General features: G+C 41.7%; 1 protein-coding gene across 1 annotated transcript in view; it reads left to right on the forward strand.

Annotated features, from left to right (window-relative positions):
- The window catches only part of OTOP1 (otopetrin 1), a 74,540-nt gene that overhangs the window by 34,261 nt on the left and 16,089 nt on the right, over positions 1–24,190 (forward strand). Inside the window, exons 2-3 of the mRNA XM_075333432.1 lie at positions 10,866–11,002; positions 21,809–21,867. Coding sequence (XP_075189547.1) covers positions 10,866–11,002; positions 21,809–21,867 — 196 coding nt within the window. The remainder of the gene's footprint in view (positions 1–10,865; positions 11,003–21,808; positions 21,868–24,190) is intronic.

Here is a 24,190-nt window from a genome sequence, read left to right on the forward strand (position 1 = left end):
CTTGCCACTGCTGACGCCACTGATCCGCTGCTGCTGATGCCAGTGACCCGCTGCTGCTGATGCCACTGACCCGCCACCGCTGCCACCACGCCGGCTGTCAGCACAACCTCTGTCTCCTGTGACCCCGCTTCACCACCACTGCTGCCCCCCTCCGGTAAGACAACACCGGAGTATAAGACTGACCCCATTTTTATTTTTTTTACCTTTTTTATCTCTAAATTTGGGGTGCGTCTTATAATCTGATGCGTCTTATAAAGTGAAAAATACGGTATATTGAAATAATCTTAAAGGGTTTAAAAAATAATAACTTTTTTTTTTACCTATCCTATAATAATTCCTCTCTATTGGGGTCCAATAGACAGAAAATCTAAATTATATTAATTAATCCTCTTACACAAAAAAACCTACCACAGAGTGTGATGTAATACCTAAATGTCAGATTAGTAATTGTAAGTTGTGTGGTAGGAGAAGATAAACAGTATATGGTGGGCATATGGGGCAATAGTAATGGGAATCTCTACTTCTTCCCTGCTTCCTATAAATGTTTTTAGGGGGATATTTTTGGCTGTGAGAGGCAGGTACATATCTCACAGCCAGTGATATCGTCAGACCCATAGGCTTTCTCATGTGCCATGTATTGAAATTGGATTTACACAACAATTTTCCCCTTAAATCGGAAATGAAGCTCCCCTCTCCAAACCTCTGGATACCAACTGTGATGGGAAACTTACTCTGTTTTTATGAACTGTCCCATAGAGAATGGGAATCATGCTAATTAACAACACGGTATATGCCCAATTTTTAATTTATGAAGGGACCACCAAGTCGATCCTCGAAGCTGGATTCTTGTAAAATTCAAGTAAGACTTCAATTCCACTAAGATGTATTCTCTCATCTCTAAAAAAGATTAATGCTTTGATCGCTTTGTTCAAACTATCAGGAATCAATACATTTAGCCTGCTGGTGGATCTGTGCTTGCACGCTTCGCATTAAATCACCTTTTTCTGACTGGGATAGGGAAGGGGAGATAACAGTACTGGGTAACTTGGGAGCACTACCTCTAAGTGGTCCTTTGCATACTACGATATCACAGGTGCGATGTCGGTGGGGTCAAATTGAAAGTTACGCACATCCGGCGTCGCTGTCGACATCGCAGTATGTGAATCTTTTTACATACGATTAACGAGCGCAAAAGCATCGTTATCGTATGATCGGTCTAGGGTCCGACATCTCCATAATTACGCAGCAGCGACAGTACTATGTTGTTCCTTGTTCCAGCAGGCAGCACACATCGCTGTGTGTGAAGCCGTAGGAGCGAGGAACATCTCCTTACCTGCGTCCACCGGCTATGCGGAAGGAAGGAGGTGGGCGGGATGTTTACGTCCCGCTCATCTGCGCCCCTCTGCTCCTATTGTCCGCCTGCTGTGTGATGTCGCTGTGACGCCGCACGACCCGTCCCCTTAGGAACGAGGCGGGTCGCCGGCCAGAGCGACGTCGCAGGGCAGGTGAGTGCATGTGAAGCTGCCGTAGCGATAATGTTCGCTACGGCAGCAATCACAAGATATCGCTGCTGCGACGGGGGCGGGGACTATCGTGCTCGGCATCACAGCATCGGCTTGCGATGTCTTAGTGTGCAAAGTACCCCTAAGGCTATCTGCACACTCTGCGGATTTACCACAGATTTTTCCGCAGATTTGCTGCAGAAAATGTGTCTAACATTGCTGCAGTCAATTCCCCAGCAAAACATATGGCTTTGAAAAAATGCTGAGCGCACACTGCATTTTTTCATACCCGCGGATTTACCCGCGAATTTTCCACTGCGGAATTAATGTGCACATGTCACTTCTTTTCTGCAGGTACCTGCGTTTTTTGCCATATATAATGGTAAAAATCTGCGGGGACCAACTTGCGGAGAATCCGCAGTAAATGCACGGCAAATCCACACAAAATCTACGACAAACCGCGGTAAAACCACATGCGGATTTCATTGCGGTTTTGGTGCAGTTTTTTTGCTGCGGGATTCTTTAAGAGTGTCCGGATTTTCTTTAAGAAAAAGTCACTTTCTAGTGCGCACATGGCCTAATAGCTGGAAAGCTGAAGTCTTTCTGTCTGTTGGGGTCATTATTTGCTTATATTTCAGAGCTGTTAAAAAGGTGCCGCTGAGATATAAGGCCCCTAATGACTACCATACAAAGATATTGGCAGACGTTAAGTGGTTAAATGCCTATGTTGGGGACTAAATGTAATTTCTGCAATTACGTTTCATTAAACAGATAGGAGAGCAAGAGTAGAGAGAGGCACAGACTCCCTTTCCCTTTTGGCAATTTGTCTAAAGGCTACTTTACACACTGCGATATCGATCCCGATATCGCTAGTGTGCGTACCCGCCCCCATCTGTTGCGCGACACGGGCATATCGCTGCCCGTGCCGCACAACATCGCCCAGAGCAGTCACACATACTTACCTGTCCGGCGACGTCGCTGTGACCGGCGAACCGCCTCCTTTCTAAGGGGGCGGTCCGTGCGGCGTCACAGCGACGTCACTGAACCGCCGCCCAATCGCAGCGGAGGGGCGGAGATGAGCGGGACGTAACATCCCGCCCAACTCCTTCCTTCCGCATAGCGGCCGGGAGGCAGGTAGGGAGACGTTCCTCGCTCCTGCGGCGTCACACGCAGCGATGTGTGATGCCGCAGGAACGAGGAACAACCTCGTTACTGCTGAAGTAACGATAATTGGGAATGGACCCCCGTGTCGCCGATTAGCGATTTTTCACTGTTTTGCAACGATGCAAAATCGCTAATCGATGTCACACGCAACGGCATCGCTAATGCGGCCGGATGTGCGTCACGAATTCCGTGACCCCAACGACTCCGCATTAGCGATGTCGTAGCGTGTAAAGCCCGCTTTAGAATCCCTGCAGCTAGAGATGGATTTTCCTTAAAAGGTTATTCCCATCTCCCATCTCCAAAGATCCTATCCCAATTTGTAGTAGGTGTAATAATAACAATAATAATACTAATATTAGCAAATACCTCCACCTAGAAATGAAGTATAGTTCTCCTGATAAAGCTATGTCTCTTACCTCATGTGCAGGGCATTGCAGCTTAGGTATACATGGTTACAAATACACATATAATGAGTTAGTTGCTCGTGGTTGTAACCATGGATACCTAAGCTGCAATGCCCTGCACATGAGGTAAGAGACATGGCTATATCAGGAGAACTATACTACATTTCTAATTGAAGGTATTTGCAAATATTATTATCATACACCTAGTACATATTGGGATAGAAGCATGAAAATGGGAATACCCCTTTAACAACAGGCAGTTGAAAACAAGTTAGACAGGTGGGCGAAAGCTAGTGGCCAGCATTATAAAATCAGTTTTCTGAAGCAAAATAATATAATTTAATTGTTTAAGAAAGTGATTTGGAGATTGTCTTTTTATCAAATCTAATATATAGAGTTTACTGCATGTATGTGTGTATGTGTGCGTGTGTGTGTGTGTATGTATGTGTGTATGTCCGCTAAAGGAATCCGCGCTGTCGCATTTACAATCACAAAATTTTGCAAAGGCGCCTCATTTGACTCAGGGAATGTTATTCACTATGTTTTGAGGGGAAATTTTTACCCTGCGCTTTACAGTTATTCTCCCAAAAAAACAGCTATCTTACTGTTTGGATGTGCGAGGTAATATAGTGGCTGTTTTGACATCCTGGATATTTATCAGGTGGCCTATAGCAACCAATCACAGGTATGCTTCTATTTTGCTACAGATCATTAATAGGAGATCTGACTGGTTGCTATAGGCAATGAAGGACATTTATTAGTATAGGACAGTTTATGAGTCAGTTAATATGATTTTAGTGGTGACGCTTAGCCAACGCTGTTGTAGAGGCTGATAGAGATGAGAATAAAGCTGGTGTCACACTAAGCGACAGCGACAACGACGTCGCTGTTACGTCACCATTTTCGGTGACGTAACAGCGACCTTGTAAGTCGCTGTTATGATCGCTGCTTAGCTGTCAAACACAGCAGAAGCAGCGATCATAACGTCGCTGTGCTACATGTGCAGAGAGCAGGGAGCCGCGCTTAGCGCTGGCTCCTTGCTCTCCTAGGTACAGTACACATCGGGTTAATTAACCCGATGTGTACTGCAGCTACATGTCACAGTGCAGAGAGCAGGGAGCCGCGCGCACTGCTTAGCGCTGGCTCCTTGCTCTCCTTGCTACAGTATACATCGGGTTAATTACCCGATGTGTACTGCAGCCACATGTGCACAGAGCAGGAGCCGCCGTCTGGCAGCAAGAGCGGAGGCCGGTAACGAAGGTAAATATCGGGTAACCAGGGAAAGGTCTTCCCTTGGTTACCCGATGTTTACGCTGGTTACAGCTTACCGCAGCTGCCAGACGCCGGCTCCTGCTCCCTCTGCTCGCTTCATTTCGTCGCTCTCTCGCTGTCACACACAGCGATGTGTGTGTCACAGCGGGAGAGTGACGACCAAAAAATGAAGCTGGACATTCAGCAACGACCGGCGACCTCACAGCAGGGGCCAGGTCGTTGCTGGATGTCACACACAGCGACAGCGACGGGACGTCGCTGCAACGTCACAGAAAATGGTGACGTAGCAGCGACGTCGTTGTCGTCGTCGTTATGTGTGACACCAGCTTAAGAATGATAACAAGAGCTGCTTCCTCAAGGGCCACTGAAACATCTCAGCAGAGAGAAGCAAGGCTGACAGACATGAGAACAAGAGCTGCTTTCTCAAGGCCACTGAAACATCTCAGCCGAGAGAAGTAAGGCTATGTGCGCACTAGAAATGTCATGTTTCTCAAGAAACTTTCTTGAGAGACATTCTGGGAGCTGAAGATTCTTGCATCTGCGGAAAAAATCCGCACCAAATTCGCGGCAAAAACGCATGCGGATTTGCCGCGAATTACCCGCGGATTTTTCCCTGCGGATTTTTATGAATGGATAAGTGCAAATCCGGGGGTAATCCGCAGGAAATAATGAACATGCTCATTTTCTCAAGAAACTTTCCTTGAGAAAAATCTGCAGTGTGCGCACACCTATTTTTTTTTTACATAGGTTTTGCTGGGAAATGTCTGCAGAAAGATTTAACACCTTTCTCAAGAAATTTCCGCAGCAAATCCGCGGGTAAATCCGCGGGTAAAACGGTCTAGTGCGCACAAAGCCTTAAGGCTACTTTACACACTGCGATATCGGTCCCGATATCGCTAGTGTGGGTACCCGCCCCCATCTGTTGCGCGACACGGGCAAATCGCTGCCCGTGCCGCACAACATCGCCCAGAGCCGTCACACATACTTACCTGTCCGGCGACGTCGCTGTGACCGGCGAACCACCTCCTTTCTAAGGGGGCGGTCAGTGCGGCGTCACAGCGACGTCACTGAAGCGTCACTGAACCGCCGCCCAATAGCAGCGGAGGGGCGGAGATGAGCGGGACGTAACATCCCGCCCACCTCCTTCCTTCTGCATAGCAGCCGGGAGGCAGGTAAGGGGAGCTTCCTCGTTCCTGCGGCGTCACATGCAGCGATGTGTGTTGCCACAGGAACGAGGAACAACTTCGTTACTGCTGCAGTAACGATTTTTAAGAATGGACCCCCATGTCGCCGATTAGCGATTTTGCACGTTTTTGCAACGATGCAAAATCGCTTATCGGTGTCACACGCAACGGCCGGATGTGCGTCACGAATTCCGTGACCCCAACGACTCCGAATTAGCGATGTCGCAGCGTGTAAAGCCCCCTTTAGACTTGCAGACAGGAGAAGAAAAGCTGCTTCATCAAGGGCCACTAAAACATCTCAGCAGAGAGAAGCAAGACTTACAGATAAGAAAACAAGAGCTGCTTCCTCAAGAGCTACTGAAACATCTCAGCTTAGAGAAGTAAGACTTGCAGACAAGAGAAGAAGAGATGCTTCATCAAGGGCAACAGAAACATTTCATCAAAACGTAGAGGAGTACGTTCGGGTGTCCGTCTGCAGAAACGTATATGTGCAAAAAATGGCACAAAACAGAGCACACACTAACGCAGTGCACTCCATAACAGTGAATGGCCCTGTCGGGCGCATGCGTCCGGAGCACGCTTTGCAGAGTGGGGGAGGGGCGGTCCGGACGGATGCCCCGACAGGACCTGTGGATGTAGGGAAAAATGCAATGTGAAAGGGGCCTAAGGATCTCAGGGAAGAGATCATAGACCTGCACAAGGCTGGAATGGGCTACAAAACCATAAGTAAGACACTGGGTGATAAGGAGACAACTGTTAAAAATGGGAAGAAATACAAAATGAGTGTCAATCGACATCAACCTTGGGCATCATGCAAAATCTCACCTCGTAGGGTATCCAGGATCATGAGGAAGGTGAGAGATCAGCCTAAAACTACACGGGGGGGAACTTATTAATGATCTCAAGGCAGCTGCGATCACTGTCACCAAGAAAACCATTGGTAACACATTATGCCATAATGGATTCAAATTCTGCAGTGCCCAACAAGTCCCACTGCTCAATAAGGTACATGTGCAGCCGGCCCGTCTGAAGTTTGCCAATGAACACCTGGATGATTCTGAGAGTGATTGGGAGAAGGTGCTGTGGTCAGAGGAGATAATAACTGAGCTCTTTGGGATTAACTCAACACGCCGTGTTTGGAGGAAGAGAAATGCTGCCTATGACCCAAAGAACACCGTCCCCACTGTCAAGCATAGAGGTGGAAACATTAGGTTTTGGGGGTGTTTCTCTGCTAAGTGCACAGGAATACTTCACTGTATCAATGGGACAAAGGGATGAAGCCATCTACCGTAAAATACTGAGTGACAACCTCCTTCCCTCCTCCAGGACACTAAAAATGGGTCGTGGCTGAGTCTACCAGCACGACAATGTGCCAAAACATACAGCCAAGGCAATGAAATAGTGGTTCAAAAAGAAGCACATTAAGGTCAAGGAGTGGCCCATAGAAAACTTAAGGAGGAGCTGAAGCTCCGAGTCGCCAAGCGACAGTCGCAAAATATTAATGATTTCGAGATGATCTGCAAAGAGGAGTGGAGCAAAATTCCTCCTGACATGTGCAAACCTCATCATCAACTACAAAAAACGTCTGACTGCTGGGCTTCCCAACAAGGATTTTACCACCAAGTATTTAAGTCTTGTTTGCTAGAGGGATCAAATACTTATTTCTTCTGCAAAATGCAAATAAATTTATATAATTTATACACTGTGATTTTCTGGATTTTATTTTGGATATTCTAGCTCTCACTGTTAAAATTAACCTATCCTTAAAATTATAGACTGTTCATGTCTTTGACAAAGAAAAGTGTTTGTCCAGCACCAATATGGATAAAACTCTCAAATTTATTGAATTTTTTTTTAAAACATCATAAAACACAGGACACTGACAAGTTTCGGACGTCAGTCCTTAGTCGTAGCTACAGTCATATGAAAAAGTTTGGGCACCCCTATTAATGTTAACCTTTTTTCTTTCTAACAATTTGGGTTTTTGCAGCAGCTATTTCACTTTCATATATCTAATAACTGATGGACTGAGTAATATTTCTGGATTGAAATGAGGTTTATTGTACTAACAGAAAATGTGCAATCCGCATTTAAACAAAATTTGACCGGTGCAAAAGTATGGGCACCTCAACATAAAAGTGACAATAATATTTTGTGAATCCTCCTTTCGCAAAAATAACAGCCTCTAGTCGCTTCCTGTAGCTTTTAATGAGTTCCTGGATCCTGGATGAAGGTATATTTGACCATTCCTGTTTACAAAACAATTCCAGTTCAGTTAAGTTTGATGGTCGCCGAGCATGGACCGCCCGCTTCAAATCATCCCACAGATTTTCAATGATATTCAGGTCTGGGGACTGGGATGGTCATTCCAGAACATTGTAATTGTTCCTCTGCATGAATGCCTGAGTAGATTTGGAGCGGTGTTTTGGATCATTGTCTTGCTGAAATATCCATCCCCTGCGTAACTTCAACTTCGTCACTGATTCTTGCACATTATTGTCAAGAATCTGCTGATACTGAGTTGAATCCATGCGACCCTCAATTTTAACAAGATTCCCAGTGCCGGCATTGGCCACACAGCCCCAAAGCATGATGGAACCTCCACCAAATTTTACTGTGGGTAGCAAGTGCTTTTCTTGGAATGCCGTGTTTTTTTGCTTCCATGCATAACGCCTTTTTGTATGACCAAACAACTCAATCTTTGTTTCATCAGTCCACAGGACCTTCTTCCAAAATGTAACTGGCTTGTCCAAATGTGCTTTTGCATACCTCAGGCGACTCTGTTTGTGGCGTGCTTGCAGAAGCGGCTTCTTTCGCATCACTCTCCCATACAGCTTCTCCATGTGCAACGTGCACTGTATTGTTGACCGATGAACAATGACACCTTCTGCAGCAAGATGATGCTGCAGGTCTTTGGAGGTGGTCTGTGGATTGTCCTTGACTGTTCTCACCATTCTTCTTCTCTGCCTTTCTGATATTTTTCTTGGCCTGCCACTTCTGGGCTTAACAAGAACTGTACCTGTGTTCTTCCATTTCCTTACCATGTTCCTCACAGTGGAAACTGACAGTTTAAATCTCTGAGACAGCTTTTTGTATCCTTCCCCTGAACAACTATGCTGAATAATCTTTTTCAGATCATTTGAGAGTTGTTTTGAGGAGCCCATGATGCCACTCTTCATAGGAGATTCAAATAGGAGAACAACTTGCAAGTGGCCACCTTAAATACCTTTTCTCATGATTGGATACGCCTGCCTATGAAGTTCAAAGCTCAATGAGGTTACAAAACCAATTTAGTGTTTTAGTAAGTCAGTAAAAAGTAGTTAGGAGTGTTCAAATCAAGAAATTGATAAGGGTGCCCATACTTTTGCACCGGTTACATTTTGTTTAAATGCGGATTGCACATTTTCTGTTAGTACAATGAACCTCATTTCAATCCAGAAATATTACTCAGTCCATCAGTTATTAGATATATCAAACTAAAATAGCTGTTGAAAAACCCAAATTGTTATAAAGAAAAAAGGTTAACATTAATAGGGGTGCCCAAACTTTTTCATATGACTGTACATAGTGGCTGTTTGGACATTCAACAGACTCTTGGTGAGCTGATCAGCAAGGGATCAAATACTTATTTTCCCCACTGAAGTTACTATCCCGGGCAAAACCAGGTACTATAGCTAGTTATATATGTATAAAAAAAGATTGATAGTATAGAGGCGATGTTAATAGTCATCAATATTTTGTGAAGTTGACAGAGAATCAGTACTATTTATCTCTACTTAATTTATAGGTGAGCATCACTGAATTAGTACTACCTGTGCCTCCATTATTTACACAGAGAAAGGGAAAGGTACTATCTGTATGTACATTATTTATAGGCAGACAGAGTGTGAACCAGTACTATCCGTGCCTGGCAAAGCAGTAATGAGTATGCCTACATCATTTCCATACAATGATAGAGAGGCTATACTATCTGTGCCTGTACCATAATCAAAGGGAGAAAAGGGAGGCAGTACTATCTGTGTCTACATACCTTATAAAGAGAGACTGAGTTTTGCAGAACTATTTGTGCTTACTTAAAGGGAACCTGTCAATGGCAATATGCACCCAAAACCATGACCCGTTCTGGGTGTATACTGCTAATCCCTGCCTAACCGACCCTGCATCTAGTAGAATAGATAAAGAGATCTTTAGAAAAAGTATTTCTAAAGATTGTTTCTTATATGCTAATGAGCGCAGGGACTAGTCGCAAGGGTGTTAGTTCCCTTGGCTAGTCGGCCCCCTTAGTATGTAAGCACACCCCTGTGAGCGTGCTAACATGCTAATGAATGCACAGCCTCAGAGGCTTGGTCGCTCTTACTTCTCTGCTGCTACCGCTGGATTTCAACTCAGTGTGCAAGATCAGTACGTCCCTGGACTTCCAATCATGCGCACTACACCAGTTTCAAGCCAGGACGTGTACACTCGGCTTCGCATGACCGGAAATCCAGGACTTCTGATCACGCGCACTGAGCTGAAATCCAATGATGGCAGCCAAGAGGTGAGCGCGACCATGCCTCTGACGCTGCATATTCATTAGCATGTTAGCATGCCCACAGGGGCGTGGTAACATGCTAAGGGGGCCAACTAGCCAAGAGCCAACTAGTTGCTGGCCTCATTAACATATGATAAAGGATCTTTAGTAATACTTTTTCTAAAGATCTCTTTATCTATGCTATTAGATACAAGGACGGTTAGGCAGGGATTAGCAATATGCACCCAGAACTGCTCGTGGTTCAGGGTGCATATTGCACCTGACAGGTTCCCTTTAATTTTTAGAGAAAAACAAAAAGGCAGTACTATCTGTGCCTACATAATTTATAAAGTGAGACAGTGAGTTTGTCAGTACTATTTCTCTTTAGTTAATTTACAGAAAGAAACAATAAGGCAGTACTATCTGTGCCTACATAATTTATAAAGTGAGATAGTGAGTTTGTCAGTACTATTTCTCTTTAGTTAATTTACAGAAAGAAACAATAAGGCAGTACTATCTGTGGCTATACCATTTAAAAAGAGAGACGGTGAATTTGGCAGAACTATATGTGCTTACTTAATTTACAGAAAGAAACAATGAGGCAGAACTATCTGTGCCTACATAATTTACCAAATTGGACAGTTTATGTACATACTGTCATAGCTCTTGCCTAAGGGCTCCAAAGCGTCAAGCTTTTAATGAGAAGTGAGTAAGGCGCCGGTGTATATCACTGTAGGTTTGTGTTATTGAATCTCCTATTATTTTTTTACAGTTTGAAAATCCTTAGTCCTTAATATTGATTATTACAATTCCGTTCTTTCTCTTTCAGGTGGAATCACCCTTTTTGCCGTCATCACTCTTATTTTAGATTCCTTCAAAATCGGTTATTACATTGGATACTCTGAGTGCTTATCGATAACGGAGGGAATCTTCCCCGTTGCTCACACTATCCACACTCTCCTACAGGTAGGGGGCTCCTCTGGATCTTTTTTTTTTTTTAACAATTAACATCTGTTTAATACAAGCATTTTTGCGTCCTTTTAATCTATAATAATTGCTCCGTTTCCACCCTGCACACTGAATCGCCTATTGTTCCATCAAATGAACCTTAATTGTTAGGTAGTGTATATTCTATGACTTTGTCCTATCATTAGACGTCTTATCTCTACATTTTATTACTATGTAACTGTTATTTTTAAATGGGTAATTTCTTATCTTAATTTTCTATGACCTTGCAGAGTTATAAGTGCAGATGTAATGTTATAGTGCATTTACACTGCAAGCAAATCATGGATGAGTATTGTTTAAATCATTTCATGATTATCTTGCCATGTCAACTGGCTGCTGATCACCTGATGAAAGAGCAAAACACTCGTTCATCAGGTGAAATATCTTTTCAGAGCAAAAAATCATTGTTCTCGGCAGTGCATTATTCTACGTAAATATGATTCTCGCTGCCGGACACTATGGCAGCCTACACACACTAAGCAATCTATTATAGATCACTCAGTGCACACTCCTTACTTTCATCTGCCTATGTAAATAGGCATTTAAATGACCGCCGATTGGTAAAAGTTTACCATTTGTCAGTCAGTTGATCGATGTAAATGGACCCTAAGGCACAAACAATGGATATATGTCCTATCCAGAGTATGTGCCGTAAGTGTCTGATGCATATCCCACTTACAGGACATACACCTACCTCTACAATAGGGGTTTCAGACCTTCATTTTACAGCTGCTGTGAATATACAGTGGCATGTAAAAGTTTGGGCACTCCTGGTCAAAATTACTGTTATTGTAAACAATTGAGCAAGTGAAAGATGAAATGATCTCTAAAAGTATAAAGTTAAAGATGACACATTTCCTTTGTATTTTTTGAACAAAAACAAACAAATATTTCCAGGTCTTATATTTTAAAGATTACGAAAAGGAAAATGGGTTGATGCAAAAGTATGGGCACCCTTGGAGATTTGTGTGATCAGATAACTTAAGTAGGTTATGGATTGTTCACTATCATCATTAGGAAAGGCCGGGTGATGCAAATTTCTCAGCTTTCTAAAAACCCAGCCTCCTCCTAACCTTGTGCCAAAAAACAGCAGCCATGGGTTCTTTTAAGCAGCTGCCTAGCACTCTGAAAATGAAAATGGTGGAGGCCCACAAAGCAGGAGAAGGCTATAAGAAGATAGCAAAGTGTTTTCACATTGCCCTTTTCACAGTTCAAAATGTAATTAAGAAATGGCAGCTAACAGGAACAGTGGAGGTCAAGATAAGGTCTGGAAGACCAAGCAAACTTCTGTAAGAGCTAGAGAGACAAATTAGAACCCCTGTGATTTAGCAGACTCTGGAATTGTGGTACATTGTTCTACTGTCTACAATCCCAAATGTTCCCTCTCCCAGCGATCGCTATTGATTCTGCCACATGTTTACATTTGTTGTGTAGTAATAATGACCCAGCAACATGATTCTCCAGGCCAGTACAATTGTGTTGAATCCCAAACTTGCATAGTCTTTTTTATTATTATTTTAGTAGCTTATTTAATAAAAAAAATAGTATGGGACGCCATTTTCTGAGACCTGTAACTTTTTTCCAATTGTTCTGTATGAAGGTTTGTCAAAAAAGCACATTTAAATGCAGAAAAAAAGCAGCGTCTGCATTACACATGGGTTTTATTCCTGCATTTTTCACTGACTCCTTTGAAGACAATTAGTGAAAAAAGCAGGATAAAACGCAGAAAGAATTGACGCGTTGCTTCTTTTTTCACTAATAAAAAACAGCAAGGAAAAAAGAAGCCGCGTGTGCACAGGAAGTCAGTATTGTCATAGACTTTGCTGCAATGCTTCTACCTTGCTATTATTGATTAAAATAAGCAAGGAAAAACACAAAAAAACACCAAGTGGGCACATAGCCTAAATCATGGTCTTCTTTGAAGCCCAACTTGTGGTTGGGCTTCACAGGAGTACCAATATGGAGAAAATATGGGCCTTCAGTAGGCCCCTGGCTGACGAGGTAATCCCTCAACAACTCGTGATCATTTCTTGTTAAGCCTCTGGGCAGCCGAATGGATAACTGTGAAGGATCGCACTACTTAAATGCTACAGTTGGAGTTTAACAGCAGCATTTAAGCAGTTATTTAGCAATGATGGAAGTGACGTGTCAGATGTATAACGTGGGCTCTGCTCTTTAAAACAGTCTTTATGTGAGTGTGACTTACAGATGTAGTCTTTCTTAAATTAATACTCAAGATAGATATAATAATGGAAAACGTTAACACTTATCCAAGGGGTCTTGGGCCGCATGTGGCCCCTGTGGCTGCTTCGTGCAGCCCGCTGGTACTGTAGACCCCTTGATGATCGTGTCACGGTCGAGGGGGCTGCCATCATCAGCGCTGTGTATTTGTTCACCTGAAATGTATTGCCGGTGCCGCACAGAGTTGTCTGCACAGCTGTTTCAGAGCTCTCTTCACAGCTGTACCACAGCCAGCAGCTGGCCAATCACAGGCCAGGAGCTGACTTTGGTGTATGTCATCAGCTGCTGGCCTTTGATTAGCTGGCACCTGGCATTGGTATAAGTGCTTTGCGCGACGCTGGAAATACATTTCATTTGAACAGAAATACAGTGATGACACTGGCATCCCCTGGACGGGGCCGCAATTGTCAGGGTGTTCCAGTGCCTGCAGGCCACATGTGCAGAATAGAGGACGCAAAGGGAACCGAGGACTGGTGAGAAGAACCTTTTCCTAAAATGTGTATGTGAAGAATGGCATAATAGGGGAAATTGCTACAAAATGGCACATTAATGCAAGATGGGGACCAGGAAGGGGGACATTACGAGAAAGATGGGAATCAGGAGGAGGGACATTACTATAAGATAAGGATCAGGATGGGGACATTACTACAAGATGGGGACAAAGATGGGCACATTACTACAAGATGAGGACCAGGATGGGGACATTACTACAAAATGGGGACAAGGATGGGCACATTACTACAATATGGGAATAAGGAAAAGGGGGGCCAGCACGATCTGAGAGTGGCATACATCATATAAAAGTGCAAATTCATGGATTTATTCCAACTTTACTATAATACAAAATGAGACTTTTAGCAAATAATTGATCAATTCTTTGAGCCACCCCTGCCACTTCATGGCAAATCTCAATAGTGCGGTCCTAGTCGATGTTATGTATTTCATGTGCCATGCGGCCTCCTAGATAAAAGAAATTTAATTAAAAGCAGACCCATATTGAAGCAAACATACCTGTAAGGCTAGTTTCACACTTGCGCTATTTTGACGCAAACGGAATCCGTCACTAATGTAGTACAGTTCATTTATTTACATTGGAAGCGCGTTACTATGGCGCGTGTGTGTGTCATGCAGTACCCGCTTGTGTCCACATGATGTCGCGCTTCCACTGTAAATAAATGAACTGTACTACATTAGTGACGGATTCCATTTGCGTCAAAATAGCGCAAGTGTGAAACTAGCCTAACCTATATATAACCGCTTCCATGGCGCAAAAAGAGGCAACTGCTATGGGGACAAGGATGAGGACATTACTACAATACGGGGACAAGGATAGGCTCATTATTACAAGAAGAGGACCAGGATGGGGATATTACTACAAAATGGGGACAAGGATGGGGCACATTTCTACAAGAAGTGGACCAGGATGGGAACATTACTATAAGATGTGAAGCAGGATGGGAACATTACTACAAGATGTGGATCAGGATGGGAACATTACTACAAGATGTGGAGCAGGCTTGGGACATTACTACAAGATGTTGATCAAAATTACTATATGTTACTAATTGTAAGACAATATTACTTACAAGGATGAGATCAAATGTAAAAAAAGTTAAATAAAAAAAGTTCAAAAATTTTCAAAATAGAGCATGATTTTTTTTTAACCACCAAAACTGTTATTTTATACTTAATCTAAAATTAGCAAAAATAGTGCACATCACATCCGTAACAACCCAAGCTATAAAGCCATACCATAACCCATACAATTAATGCCATTTAAAAAAATGTATAATAAATGAGTGAAAAAGTTTCTAAAAAGTGAGTTAAAGGTGAATAGAAGAAAATATGTTATCACTAAAAATGTCACTTAGTCCCACAAAGAATGCAGCCCCCCAAATTTAAATATTTTCTATGTGTGGCCCATATAACCAGCCGAGTTTGAGATCCCTGACTTACCCCTTCACCCTCTGGCAATGTTCCGTTTTCGTTTTTTCCTCCTTTTCTTCCAAGAGTCATAACGTTTTTATTTTTTCATCAATATAGCCATATGAGGGCTTGTGTATTGAAGGATGAATTTTACTTTATCCCCATATTGTACTAAAAACCTGAAAAAAAAATCCATATGCGGTGAAATTGCAAAAAAAGTGCTAATCCGCAATGATTTTGAGGGTTTTTTATTTATTAAGTTCACTATATGATAAAACTGATTTATCAATATGATTCCACAGGTCAATATGAGTTCATAGATACCAGACATGTACAGTTTTTATTTTATTTCAGTAGTGAAATAAATTCAGAAATTTGTGAAAAACAAAAATATTTTTCCTTTTGTCACCATTTTCCAAAACCTGTGACTTTTTTGGGTGGTGGTCTGGGGCTGGGTGAGGGCTTATTTTTTGTGCCCTGATCTGATATTTTTACTAATACCATTTTGGTGTAGATACGATCATTTGATGGCCTTTTATTGCATTTTATTGCAACGTTGCAGCGACCAAAAACACATAATTGTGGGGCTTGATTTTTTTTTCTTGTTACGTCTTTACTGATCAGATTACTGTATGGTCAGACACGGCCATTACACAGTACACAGCATGGACAGATATATAACATTATCTCAGCACAGGAACATTTTTTCAAATACGTCCAATTGTGGGAATTATTATTCCAAGATCTATTGTTTAAAGTGAACTTTAAAATTAACTTTGTTCATGGGAAAACCCCTTTAACTTACTGGGTACCTCATAAGTTGTGCCTTACTCAGTACGTCATGGAGATCGCGGGGGCTCAGGTGATGTACTCCTGACAGATGCATGGTATGTGCGGCGAACTCTCAGTACTGCGAGTGCAGCACTGACATATAATCCACTGCAATGATTGTGGCTTGCACTGGATTATATGAATGATCACAGTGATAAAAACTAGTGTTCCATAAAGGGACTAAGTAAAAAAGTAAAAAAAAAGTTGGAAAAATATTTTTTTTAAAAAATTCTGAAAATAAAGAACAAGAAATAAAAAAACAAAACATTTCTAATGAATATGTAAATTTATGTAAAAAAAAAGAACACATATTTGGTATGTTTGCGTCCATAACAACCCCATCTATAAAATCGTTACACTAGTTAACCTCTTTAGTTAACACGGTAAAAAAATAAATAAAAATTGTAGCAAAACCTATGCCTTTTCATCATGGAGCTGACAAAAAAGTGGATTAAAATGCGATCAAAAAGACATATTTAAATAAAAATGGTACCACTGAAAACGTCACCTTGTACCACAAAAAGGCAGCCACCAAACAGCTCCATCAGTAAAAAAATAAATAAGCTTTAGCTCTCAGAATACAGCCATGCAAAACCAATTTTTTTTTTTAAATTGTTTTTATGGTGTAACAGCAGGAAAAAAAACCAACTCTATAAATGTGGTATCGCTGTAACTGTACTGACCTGAAGAATAAAGCTATCTTATTTTTATGACAAAGTGAATGATGTAAAAATAAAGCAAGCAAAAATCAATTTCTGAATTGCTGTTTCTTCATGATTTTGTCTCACAAAAAGTGGAATAGAAAGTGATCAAAAAATATTATGTGGCCCAAAATGGCACCAATAATAACTCATTTCACAAAAACAACACCTCACATGACTTTGTCACCACAAAAATAAAAAACCTATAGCCTTCAAAATTCAGTGATGCAAAAAACCTTTATTTTGTAAAAAAGTGTTTTTAGTGTGATTAGTAGACAAACCTAAAAAAACCTATATAAATCTGGTATCGCTGTAATGGTACTGACCGGAGGAATAAAGCTTCCTAATCATTTATAACTCAAGGTGAACAGTGTAGAAAAATAAATAAAGCCATTTCTTCAACTGCTGTTGATTTGTTCATTCTGCCTCCCAAAATTTGCAGTACATAATTACATAGTTTCATAGGTTGAAAAAAGAGCCCGGTCCATCTAGTTCAACCTTTCTTCACCAATTATACATTTTGTCACTAAATGATTTATAATTGACAATGTTGTGTGTACTGAGGAAATTATCCAGCCCTTTATAAAAAGCTGTTATAGTATCTACCATTACTACCTCTTGTGGTAGGGCATTCCACAATCTGACTACTCTAACTGTAAAGAACCCTTTCCTAATTAGCTTCCTCTATGAGTAAGGATTGATTCCGAAATGCGTAAGGCGAGACTAGTGTGGCCTATACAATGGTATATGCCTATGAGTAAGGATTGAGTCCGAAACACGGTTGTGGGGCCAGTGTGGCCTATACCATGGTATATGCCTATGAGTAAGGATTGAGTCCGAAACGCGGTTGTGGGGCCAGTGTGGCCTATACCATGGTATATGCCTATGAGTAAGAATTGAGTCCGAAACGCGGTTGTGGGGCCAGTGTGGCCTATACCATGGGATATGCCTATGATTGATTCCGAAACACGTAAGACGGGGCCACTGTGGCCTGTACCATAGAAGAAAAAATATTTTTATGGATGATTTGGTGCTGGATCTTTGATTTTTCAACCTTGTGGATGCCAGCCATGTCTATGCATCTGTGAGTCTGCAGAGTAATCAGTGAGAATTTCCCTCCTCCCCTTCCTGTCTCCTATTTACTATTGTGTAGTACCATACACAACAATGGTGTTAGCATTTGGATCCTCCCTGAATTATGTACCTGGAACAGGGGGGCCGAATTTTGCGAACAGCGAGCCGCAGGAATTAAGAATAAATAATTTCAGAAAACCAACCAGTAAACCAAAAAATGACATAACTAACATAACATAACTATGGCCACCGACAGGTCCTATTTAAGGATTCCAATTTTTTGCAAACCAAATTCCAGACATTATTATGACATGCTAAGCAAAGTCTTTGACAGGGTGCAACCCACGTCACAGTCACTGGGTGGCCACACAGACTCATATCATAAACATCTCCCGGCATATTACACATATTATTTTTTTCCAAATATGTCACCATTGGATATGCCGAGACAAGAGCAAAAGTGAGGAAGGGCACCGCAGCCGAATAGAAAATAGAAAAACATTATTGCTATTTTTTATTTTTTTTATTTTTTATTTTTTTATTCTGTTGCGTGTGATGAGGATAACAATACGCTCAAAATAATGGAACTCCCATAATCTCTCCTCATTAAAATGAAAGCGAGATCAGGGATTTCAATTAATCTCTACAACTTTCTAGCAATTACGAGATTACCCTGTTATCCTTCTGTGCTGCAGTAGTCATGATACAAGGGAACACATTTTTCTGCTCTGTTCTCCATTGTTTTGCGGATAAAGATGATGACTGACATATTTTAGTTGGCGGGGCCTGACTATTGCAATGGTGTCTACTGGAAATCTATAGAGAAGGGGATCAACCTTTTCTGGTTTCAGACTGGATGACTTATATGGACTGCAATAAAACTTATTTTCTGATATTATGTGTATGATGGGCATTTATTGGATTGTCCTGCATACTGGCGCCTGCGATTTTTCATGTATTATTTGTGATGTGGTGTTGCATTGGCAGGGAGTCGATCTTGGCTGCGAGATTGGGACAGAACGTGTTGGGTACGTTTGTCGGAATGACTGCCGGAATTACAGTTCTGGCTGGAATTTTGCAGGATCGTCATCATTCGTAGGTTCTGTCATATCGGACGCCAGTGATTATAGCATGGAACGTGGAGGCGCAGGGACATTGTGCTGTATCTTTCACATGGGAGGGAAAATAAGACCATAGAAATAGGACTGAGTTGTCACCAGAATGTTTTTGAGCATATTCCTGGGTTCTCTGTGAGACCCGCCTGTGATGTGGGTGACATACAAGGCTGTAATCATTGAGCTTTAAAGATGTTCTGGACTGAGCAGAACCAAGAGAAAGAAATGAGACACCCTGCTCAAACTGTGGAAAGTAATGAAACCGCAACTACAAAGGGACAGTGCGCATTTAGGGGTACTTTGCACACTGCGACATCGCTAGTCAATTGTAGCGATGCCGAGCGCAATAGTACCCGCCCCTGTCGCAGATGTGATATCTTGTGATAGCTGCCATAGAGAACATTATCGCTACGGCAGCTTCACACGCACTTACCTGCCCTGCGATGTCACTCTGGCCGGCGACCCGCCTCCTTCCTAAGGGGGCGGGTCATGTGGCGTCACAGCGACGTCACACGGCAGGCGTCCAATAGAAGCGGAGGGGCGGAGATGAGCGGGACGTAAACATCCCGCCCACCTCCTTCCTTCCTCATTGCAGGCGGGACGCAGGTAAGGAGATGTTCCTCGCTCCTGCGGCTTCATACACAGCGATGTGTGCTGCCGCAGGAACGAGGAACAACATCCTACCTATCGGTGCAGCGAAATTATGGAAATGACCAACACTACACAGATTACCGATTTTCGACGCTTTTGCGATCATTTATCGGTGCTTCTTGGCTTTACACGTTGCGATGTCGTTACTGGCGCAGGATGTGCATCACTTCCGATTTGACCCCGACGAGATCGCAGTAGCGATGTCGCAACATGCCAAGTACCCCTTAGGCTGCTGTGGCTAAGAGACTTGTCAATTGTGATAAATATGTAATTTTTTGCCTGACGTAAAAGCCACTGTTCTCCTGAATTTGGCATTGTCTTTCTTTTATTCCTGTGCCACTCCATGACTATGATATGGCTCCTTCTTCTTACATCAGAACCCCTTGTATTTCCTGTATTAATCTGTCACGGGTGACACAGTCCTGTGGTGTCCGGCAATAGAAGATCACAGCATTTGGCTGCTCCCTGACTTTCTATTGCTCCTGCTGTCAGTATTCTTATACTAGGTATCTCCTCTACTGGGTTTTCATCCTTTACCCTGTAAGACCCAGAAGAGCTCCTCTTCCCTGCCAATCAGCTGTATTTCCCCTTGGGTTTAAATACTCTCATTTTTGTTGAACTTGTGCTGAGGATATTCAGTTCATTCAAGCTCTGGTTGCAAGCAGGTGCCTTGTACTCATCTGTAAAATTGTTGCTGAAACTCTGTTGAACTTCTACCTGAGTCTTCTGTGGATAAGTCATTCATGCACTTTTCCCTATGTGTCCTCCTTGTGTCTTCTTTAGTGTTTAGTGGGGTTAACGAAGAGCTCATCCCACCCGTTCCCTATTTAGAGTCCAGAACTAGGGATACCTAGGGTCAGGTATCCGGCTCAACACATAGGTGTAAAACTTATCTAGGGTAGTGAGGGACCTCAGGGACCAGCAGTAGGTTTGGTCAGGGGTCACTATATCCCCCTTTCCCAGACACAGGGTTTTGCCGTTCGCTTGGTACTTCCCCGTACCTAGCATGACACAATCAGATAGACAGGCTAAACAGCAGTATCAGCAGTCTCTTCTTACCTCAGCACATCTGGTGTCTACATTATTATTTCACATAAAGTGGACAGCAGTGTCAGCAGCCTCTTGTCACCTTAGCACTCCTGGTATCTCCAGTGTCAAATCAGAAAGGCAGTGTGGACAGCAGTGTGAGCAGCTTCCTCTTACCTCAGCATGCCTGATATCTTCAGTATTAGATTAGAAAGGCAGTGTGGACAGCAATGTGAGCAGCTTCCTCTTACCTCAGCATCCCTGATATCTTCAGTGTCAGATTAGAAAGGCAGTGCGGACAGCAGTGTGAGCAGCTTCTTATTACCTCAGAACCCCTGATATCTTCAGTGTTAGATTAGAAAGGCAGTGTGAGCAGCTTCTTATTACCTCAGAACCCCTGATATCTTCAGTGTTAGATTAGAAAGGCAGTGTGGACAGCAGTGTGAGTAGCTTCCTTTTACCTCAGCATGCCTGATATCTTGAGTATTAGATTAGAAAGGCAGTGCGGACAGCAGTGTGAGCAGCTTCCTCTTACATCAGCATCCCTGATATCTTCAGTGTTAGATTAGAAAGGCCGTGTGGACAGCAGTGTGAGCAGCTTCTTATTACCTCAGCATCCCTGATATCTTCAGTGTTAGATTAGAAAGGCAGTGTGGACAGCAGTGTGAGCAGCTTCCTTTTACCTCAGCATGCCTGATATCTTCAGTATTAGATTAGAAAGGCAGGGTGGACAGCAGTGTGAGCAGCTCCCTCTTACATCAGCATCCCTGATATCTTCAGTGTTAGATTAGAAAGGCCGTGTGGACAGCAGTGTGAGCAGCTTCTTATTACCTCAATACAACTGGTGGGACATTTTAACAGAATATTTGACTTTATGCTGTAAAAAGGCACTAACAAAGATTAGACACACAAAAAGAGCATTTTTGGATTCGTGCAAAATTTATGAACTACAGTATGTGAGCCATTTTTAAGAATTTGGCACAAAAAAAGCCAATGAATTCTACAATACAAAAAGAAAGTGATCTAAAAAAAATCAGAAATTATGAATTTTGTCCAATAAAAACAATTGGCAAAATTCATCATTTGTGATTTTTTTTTAGATCACTTTTCTTTTCTTTCTTTATTTTTTTATTTGCTTTGCTTTCCTTGTGTTCTCTGAAGCTGGTATTGATGACAATATGTGATCTGTTTTATTGTAGGTCTACTTTCTATGGTTCCATTCCAAAGATATCATCCAATCATTTAAAACACTGGAAAGGTAAATGACTGTAGCCTGTCTTGGAGGTTATATAAGACTTTTTACTCTATAGACACATTTACAATACGCTGTATACCTCTAACACTGGACGTGCTGCTGAAAAGCATGGAGACTGTGTTGACTTTGGGCAGTAGACTATCAAATATTTCCGTTTAGTCCTAGTCTAAAACAAAATAATTTCACCAACCGTTACGTCATCAGCAAATGTCCTGTCGGACTGGGTATCTCTTTCACCGATACCTCTTGTTTGACCAGTACTTTGTTTGTTCACCTTGCAGTGATTTCAGCTGACTATTGCGCTATAGTAAATACTGAACTAAGTGTATTTCCATCATACTTTAGTCTACAGAATGTGTCTGATGGGTGCAGCACCCTCCTGTGGAACATGGGGTACCCCTTCCCTTACAACTAGTGAGGATTTTTCTTTTTGCTTTCTCACTGGAATATTCAAATAATTTTTACATCTTTTTTTTTCGTGATACCTTTTTCCGTCATGGTGATAGTCTGGTTTTTTTTACAGATATTTGGTGATATCAGTGGGAAAATAAAGGAAATACGTAAATATTTTTAGAACCACAAAGGACCCCGAAAATACACTTTAAATTTTTTTACCCCTTTCTGTGGTAATTATTTTTATATATATCGAACATATTTTTTCATTTTTTTTTCATGGTGATGATGCTAATGAGAATGATTTGGATTGGCAGAGACTTTATGTATTTATTTTTTACTTTCTTAATTAATTAATTTATTTATTTTTCATTTATTTCACATTTTGTGTCACCCATAAGGTCATAAAAGATCATTGGGGGGCATTTCAACATTTAAATTATTATTATTTTTATTATGTGATACCCCCTGTAACTCAGGCTGGTATTATAGCCTCAGCTACAGTAGAAACACATTCTCCCTGCTGCATAGCAGAGAACCTAGAAGCTACTTTTCCCTCCCTAAACAGAAGCAATCATATAACTACTGGGTCAGGAAGAGGAAGCTCTGTTACTGCTTCCTATATGCTATTTAGATAGCAATTACTACATGCTGTATAGATAACATTTCCTATATGCTGTATAGATAGCACTTCCTATATGCTGTATAGATAGGACTTCCTATCTGCTGTATAGATAACATTTCCTATATGCTGTATAGATAGCACTTCCTATATGTTGTATAGATAGCACTTCCTATATGCTGTATAGATAGCCCTTCCTATATGCTGTATAGATAGCACTTCCTATATGCTGTATGGATAGCACTTCCTATATGCTGTATAGATAGCCCTTCCTATATGCTGTATAGATAGCACTTCCTATATGCTGTATAGATAGCACTTCCTATATGCTGTATAGATAGCCCTTCCTATATGCTGTATAGATAGCACTTCCTATATGCTGTATAGATAGCACTTCCTATATGCTGTATAGATAGCACTTCCTATATGCTGTATAGATAGCACTTCCTATATGCTGTATAGATAGCATTTCCTATCTGCTGTATAGATAACATTTCCTATATGCTGTATAGATAGCACTTCCTATATGCTGTATAGATAACATTTCCTATATGCTGTATAGATAGCACTTCCTATATGCTGTATAGATAGCACTTCCTTTATGCTGTATAGATAGCACTTCCTATATGCTGTATAGATAGCATTTCCTATCTGCTGTATAGATAACATTTCCTATATGCTGTATAGATAGCACTTCCTATATGTTGTATAGATAGCCCTTCCTATATGCTGTATAGATAGCCCTTCCTATATGCTGTATAGATAGCACTTCCTATATGCTGTATGGATAGCACTTCCTATATGCTGTATAGATAGCCCTTCCTATATGCTGTATAGATAGCACCTCCTATATGCTGTATAGATAGCACTTCCTATATGCTGTATAGATAGCCCTTCCTATATGCTGTATAGATAGCACTTCCTATATGCTGTATAGATAGCACTTCCTATATGCTGTATGGATAGCACTTCCTATATGCTGTATAGATAGCACTTCCTATATGTTGTATAGATAGCCCTTCCTATATGCTGTATAGATAGCACTTCCTATATGCTGTATAGATAGCACTTCCTATATGCTGTATAGATAGCACTTTCTATATGCTGTATAGATAGCACTTTCTATATGCTGTATAGATAACACTTCCTATATGTTGTATAGATAACACTTCCTATATGCTGTATAGATAGCACTTCCTATATGCTGTATAGATAGCACTTCCTATATGCTGTATAGATAGCACTTCCTATATGCTGTATAGATAGCACTTCCTATTTGCTGAATAGATAGCATTTTCTATATGGTGTATA

This window comes from Anomaloglossus baeobatrachus, chromosome 1 (genome assembly GCF_048569485.1).
Source record: "Anomaloglossus baeobatrachus isolate aAnoBae1 chromosome 1, aAnoBae1.hap1, whole genome shotgun sequence".
In the NCBI taxonomy this organism is placed as follows: Eukaryota; Metazoa; Chordata; class Amphibia; order Anura; family Aromobatidae; genus Anomaloglossus; species Anomaloglossus baeobatrachus.